The sequence below is a fragment of the Lipotes vexillifer genome, unplaced genomic scaffold (assembly GCF_000442215.2).
Source record: "Lipotes vexillifer unplaced genomic scaffold, Lipotes_vexillifer_v1.1 scaffold1267, whole genome shotgun sequence".
NCBI lineage: Eukaryota > Metazoa > Chordata > Mammalia > Artiodactyla > Lipotidae > Lipotes > Lipotes vexillifer.
The window spans coordinates 8,790-15,468 of NW_006790372.1; the positions used below are offsets into that span (position 1 = coordinate 8,790).

The following is a 6,679-nucleotide window of genomic DNA, read 5'->3' on the forward strand; positions in this document are numbered from 1 at the left end:
GCAGGAATGGTTACTCCAGGCAGATTTGACTATCTCATCTATGTAAACTGCAGAGAAATAAGCCGTTTTGCTAACCTTAGCGCTGCTGACCTGATCACTAACACTTTTCAAGATATCGACGGACCAATCCTGGATGTTATTCTTGTATATCCAGAGAAGCTTCTTTTCATTCTTGATGGATTTCCTGAGCTTCAGTACCCTGTAGGTGATCAGGAAGAGGATCTTAGTGCCAATCCCCTGGAGAGGAAGCCAGTAGAGACCCTCTTATGTAGTTTTGTGAGGAAAAAACTGTTTCCTGAATCCTCCCTCCTGATAACTGCCCGGCCTACAACCATGAAGAAGCTGCACTCGCTGTTAAAACAAGCTACCCAGGCAGAGATCCTGTGGTTTACAGATGCTGAAAAGAGAGCATATTTCTTGAGTCAGTTTTCAGGTGCTAATGCTGCAATGAGAGTTTTTTATGGTCTGCGAGAAAATGAAGGCCTTGACATTATGTCTTCTCTTCCCATCATCTCCTGGATGATCTGCAGTGTCCTGCAGTCACAGGGAGATGGTGACAGGACTCTTATGAGATCACTTCAGACCATGACTGATGTGTATCTGTTCTACTTTTCCAAGTGCCTCAAAACCCTTACAGGCATCTCGGTGTGGAAGGGACAGAGTTGCCTGTGGGGCCTTTGCTCTTTGGCTGCAGAGGGACTGCAGAACCAGCAGGTCCTGTTTGAAATCAGTGACCTCAGAAGACATGGGATAGGAGTGTATGATACCAACTGCACTTTTCTCAATCACTTTTTGAAAAAGGTTGAAGGAGGTGTCAGTGTCTATACTTTTCTTCACTTCAGTTTCCAAGAGTTCCTGACTGCTGTGTTCTATGCCCTGAAGAATGACAGCAGCTGGATGTTTTTTGATCAAGTGGGGAAAACGTGGCAAGAAATATTCCAGCAATATGGAAAAGGATTTTCATCATTAACAATACAGTTCTTATTTGGCCTCTTACATAAAGGAAAGGGAAAGTCTGTGGAAACTACTTTTGGGAGAAAAGTCTCTCCAGGACTTCGAGAGGAGTTATTGAAGTGGACTGAGAAAGAAATAAAGGATAAATCTTCTAGGTTACAGATTGAGCCAATGGACTTGTTTCACTGTTTGTATGAGATTCAGGAAGAAGAATATGCAAAAAGGATAATTGATGATTTAGGGTCAATTATACTGCTTCAACCTACCTATACAAAAATGGACATTCTGGCTATGTCATTCTGTGTAAAAAGCAGTCATAGTCACCTGTCAGTGTCTCTGAAGTGTCAGCATCTACTTGGATTTGAGGAGGAAGATCAAGCTTCAGCATTCATGCCACCAACCTTGACACTTAATCAGTGAGTATACTAATGTCTTTTCACCAGTGTTTTGGCCTACAGAAATGATAGGCCTTCTTGTTTATTTCAAGTAGTCAGGCACATAATCATTTCTAGCACTGTCAATAAATAAATTGAATTATCTCTGCTTTCCATATTGTATGTCAATCAACACAATGAGGATTTATTGAGTATCTATCACATATTGAACACTGGCCAAGGTAGACACTGAGGGAAAGCTAACATTTGTGAGAACTTAACTATGTGCTAGGCACTGTGTTAGCCACTGTAAGTGTGTGTATGTGAGTGTGTGTGTCCATTAGTCTTCACTGTCTCTCTGTGAAGGTGCTTTATAATTATAAAAAGTTATGAGCATATAAATCATTAAGATTATCATTGAAGACTCTGCTATTTTGGTGCTGATGACTATTCTGGAAAAAGTTGTAAACTTAATGTTCAATTTGTCCTCACACTTCTCTACATATACTTCATCACTGAGGCCTCAAAGAGCTCCAGGTTGGTAAGGGACAGAGCTGCACTCCGGTGTATATAGCTATAAAGCCTGGGTTCTTTCTGCTAGACTCACACCTACATGGAGAGTTGAGAGCTGGAGTTCAAAGAGGCTTAGGTAAACCACTTACACAGTATACACTCTGTATACTACAAAATACAGCTCTACTGACTTACTAAAGCAGCCAAGAAGACTTATACCTGCACTGTCTGGAAAATGCCACTGGTCATAAGTCTGTTCTCAGTACTCAGGTTAATATGGACAGTGCCTCTCATTTAGTTCTGGGGCCACGTGAGGGGTAGGGGACCTTGAGAAGGAGACAGGGGTGGGCAGAAGGCTCAACTTGGGAAGTGAGTTAACCCAAGTCTTTTCTCTGGTAATTGTTAGTTCCTCAGTGGGCAGTAGCATAGAGGTGGAATTGAGCATGGCATAGGTATGTTTGTGGAAAGTGAGGAGGGGAAAGGAGGTGCAGCAAGACTTTGGGACAGAGGGGAAGGGGTATGAGAAGTTACATGGACTTGGAATTATGAAGCACTTTGGCTACAGTGTCTTCATGAATCCATGACAGCTTCAATCCAACTGTATATTATAAAGTAAAATAATGAACAATATACATTGAGAGATTTTAAGCACTGATGGAAACACAAAGGGGCTTCTAGCTCATTTTGGGTTTGCAGAAAATCAGCCTTAGATGGAGTCCCCATCCTTCAACCCCATTGCTTTCATCAGAAGGCTTAAATTCTTTTCAAAGTTTAACCCCCCCCAAAAAACCCCCACAAAAACACCCACTTTTCCCAAGCGTGTTGACTGAGAGTTTACTGCAGTTGATCCTTGAACAACAAAGATTTGAACTGCGCAGGTCCACTTACATGGGGATTTTTTCAATAAATGTGTACTACAGTACTATAGGATTGAGGTTGGTTGAATCCTCAGATGCAGAACCTCCGATATGGAGGGATAGGGAGGGCTCACTGTGAAGTTTTACGTGGATTTTCAGCTGTGGGGGTGTTGGTACCCCTAACCCCCATATTGTTCAAAGGTCAACCGTATTGAACTTTCCTAGTTCTCAATTATTGTCGTTAATTCTTCTATTAGTACTGACAACCAAGAATCAGTTACAGTGTACAGATAGCTTGGGCAAGTCACTCCACCTCTCTAAGCATCTGCAAAATGGTGATTACAATACCTGTCATTGGATTAAGCACCAGATAAGATAAATTCTGTGTGTAAAGTGTTTACCTCGGTACCTGTCATACAGTACCATGGCTTTGGCTTTGGAGTCAGACAGACCTGAGTACTGACCTTCATTCTGTTCCTATGTGACCTTGGGCAAATTACCTTTTTGTGCCATAATTTCCTTATCTGAAAAATGGGGTAATACCTCCTAAGGTTTTTGTAAATTAGTACTAAGATGGCAACAGAAGCCAAAGTAAGCCTTTTACTTAAAATTTTGTTAATCATTTTATTTTTGCTTTCTCATCTCTTTTAGGCCCTTCCAGCTGCGTAATTTGCCAGTCTCTCCACTACACTTGCTCTGCCAAGCACTGCGTAACCCATACTGTAAAGTCAAAGACCTGAAGTAAGTTGAACTTTGCTTTAAACTCTTAGGTATTTGCAGGTAAAGACTGGGTTGCTAGAAATTACACTCCCAACTGATGAAAAGATACGCTACAAGCCTAGAAGGGGTAGGGAGTCAGGAAGCGATCCCTGCCAACCCCTCCTGCCTCTTCTCCTTTTGTATGTGCTGTTTTTGCTGTAGCAAGTGGGTGTCGGACTGTAAAATCTAAGAGTTTGTGTCTGATGCCCATCCTGGCCCTACCCCACTCCCCTGCCTTTTCCTTCCAGACTCCCATTGTCTTTCCCCTTGGTTTCCTTTTCTCTCCCTCCATTCCCCACACCCATCCTCCTCCGCAATTATTCCCCCAAGGGCCAATGCTCTGAAGCCCCCACCCCCCACCTGGACCTTACATCCTCTCTCACTCTCAGGTGACTTGTCTGCTTGTCTGTCCACATCATACACACACAGACAGGAGCCTGCTTGGTTTCCCTCCCACCTCCTCACCACACACATCGGCGTCTGCTTTCCTTCCCTTCTGCCCCAGAGGAAGAGGTAGCCTTTCCAAACTCACCTGAGCCTATAAATTCACTTACTTTTATTTTTTGTATTTTTGTGAGCATTTATTTTACTTTACACAACACCAAAGTATATAAAGACAGAAAAGCCCTCCATCCCACTGCCTCGTACCCCTCCCCACCCCATACCCCCACCACTCCTGCTTCCCCACTGGAGACTGGGGAGGCTTCTCCTGTCATGGGGCTGAACGATAGTAGTCTTTGTCTGCAGCTGGTGCTGGCGTCCTCTGTGTGCAGCCCTGAAGGATTCCTTTAGAGGTGGCCCTGTTGTAAGCCCGGGGTTAACCCCAGGCCTGTTTCTCATGATATAACTCACTCAGAACATGAATGAGCTTCCTGTCCAGTTCATTCCTGGAGACTTGGGATGCAGGAATCCCCACTACCCATCACTCCCTGATGCACCTCCCCTGCCAGTTCCAACATTTTCTTTGATGGTTTGTGGTTTGCAACTGCTCTTCTGGTGTAAATTTCTGGCTTGGCAATAATCTGGTTGCCCAGACCAAGAAGCCTGTGAAGTTAGCTTAAAGAAAAAAGGATCTGTGTAAAGTGGATTTTTACTCAGCACAACTGCAGGAAGTGAAAAGTGGTCGGGATGCCACTCTGCATGTCTGGGGTCACGGGATCAAATCCTCTCTGCTTCTCTGTCTCTCTGCTTCCTGGGGCCTCAGACTGTGATTCTCTAAAGGGCACTGGGCCTTTGTAGAGCACGCGGTTCTGTTGCCCCACAGCCAAGGCCAGGCCTCAGCTGTGGCCTCGGTGTCCATGACCCCGACCTTGCCCCCGACCCCCAGTGACCCACTGCTTCATTGCCCGACACCATCCTGGCTATGAAATCTGCCTCTCTGTTCAGATTCTCTAGTGTGAGGATCTGTTTGGCTCAGGATGGGTCAAATGTCCACTCGTGCTCCAGTCATCTACAGTCTAGTTTCAGGGGTTGGGGGGGAAGCAGAGACAAGAGTGTTATATACTGTCTGCCCAGGTCCACCAGATGCTAGAGTTGGGGAGAGACACACACAGAAGCGGCAGTAGCTCTGGGGTGTCGAGTACTAGTGCTCTGGAACACAAAGAGGGTCATCAGAACACGTCTGTCTCTCTAGGTCTCTTCTCTCCGTAAGCGCCCAATCTACAACTTCCCCAGCCACCACCCCATACCCTACCTTCCACCCCATTTCCCCTCCTCTCTCACAGCTCCCTTGCCCCATTCACCCACCCACCCACCCTTTCCTTCCACTCTTCCCAAGCCCTCCCCCACCCCTCCTTCTCCCTCTGAAAATTGATTTCCCATCAGGGTACATTTCTATTCTGTTTAATTCAAGGGTTTTATAGACAGATTTACCTCCCATAGTGGAAGCAAGTTTTCTCCCCTGGCCTTTGAAGTACTGGAGGTCTCCCCTGCTGGTGGGGATCAGAGTCCCTCCTGTCTCTTTGTGGTTCTTGAGGGCCCATTCCCTGGCCCCCCACATCAGACCACAAGCTAGAATCAGAGGGCCCCCAGCGGAGAGACATCTGAGATGGAGCTCCTGCTGTGAACGGCGCTGCTGGTGGGGAGGACGTGGGTGTGTCTGGGAAGGGGAATAAGGGGCATGAGTGTGAGGATGGGTATGAGGCAGGGAGCTGGACAGGAGGGGGTTCCTGTGAGGCTGTGCGCCTGGACTTTGCTATCCCAGATAAATAAAGCATGGCTGTGTCCACGGACCTGAGATCTCCCTCCCTCTGCCCACCAGAGGTGTAAATTTTCTGGTTCCCGACTCCGAAAAGCTGCATAAGGTCTCCACGCAGCTCCTCTGCTCCCTCTGCAGCTTCTGACCCTTCCACATCCTTCTGTCTTCCTCCTCCTCCTGTGGCTCCAGAAGCGGCTGTAGGAGCAGTGGCCCCTCCCTCTTCTTCCTCCTCACCTGCTCCTTCTGCCCCTGTCCCACTGGCAGTGGCCAGGCCTCGTCCCTTTGCAACCGACTCCTGGAGACAAGTGAGCAGATCTGAGACCTGTTCTGGGGGCGGGGGTGGGGTGGCAAAGCGGCGAAGGGGACTGGGGGCGGTGGGGTAGGTGGCGCGGGGGAGCGGGAAACGGGACTGGGGGCGGGTCGCGGGACGGGCCAGGGACCAAGTCAGAGTAATCTAACTGCCTGCAACAGCTTCCACCTCAGTAGGTCCCGCTCTTTCTGCACCTCCGCCAGCCTGGCATGGGCTAGCCGCAGCAGGGAGGCCGCCTCCTTGCACTCCACGTCCTGCTGTGCCTTGAGTAACTTCATGTCTGAGACCAAGGCCCGCACGACCGACTTGTGCAGTTTGGCGAAGGTGTACAGCCACTCCACCCTGTACCCGTGTAAGTGGCTCTGCCTGTGGGCGAAGCGCACGCCCAGGGCCAGGCTGCCCCATACACAGGCCTCTTTGGCCTCGCTGGACACCTGACCATCTTCTAATGACCCGGAGCTTGTCCTCCACCGCCGCCCAGGACAAGGATATATTCTCGAGATAGAACGCAGAGCCTTTTTCGTGTCTGGCCATGCTCTCATTGATGAAGGCCACCACCTTGCCATGCCGGAACCCATTACTGGGGTCCTCGAGTTTCAAGGCCATGATTGCTGAGGGCCTGTGGGGCTTGGCTGGCCCTACGGGGATGAATCAACCAGTTGTCCCCTCACTTCCCCCTTGGTCTCCTCATCTCCGCTTGCCTCCCCCCCCCCCC

General features: G+C 48.3%; 2 protein-coding genes across 2 annotated transcripts in view; one reads left to right on the forward strand and one right to left on the reverse strand.

Annotated features, from left to right (window-relative positions):
* Positions 1-6,679, forward strand: part of LOC103090510 (ribonuclease inhibitor-like) — a 22,366-nt gene that overhangs the window by 4,560 nt on the left and 11,127 nt on the right. The window contains exons 4-5 of the mRNA XM_007463662.1: positions 1-1,370; positions 3,350-3,439. The exon at positions 1-1,370 is cut by the window's left edge and continues 1 nt beyond it. Coding sequence (XP_007463724.1) covers positions 1-1,370; positions 3,350-3,439 — 1,460 coding nt within the window. The remainder of the gene's footprint in view (positions 1,371-3,349; positions 3,440-6,679) is intronic.
* LOC103070038 (testis-expressed sequence 13A protein) lies at positions 5,326-6,570 on the reverse strand. The gene is given in 3 exon segments (XM_082931306.1): positions 5,326-6,063; positions 6,114-6,414; positions 6,416-6,570. Coding segments are annotated over 3 exon segments (1,194 nt in total).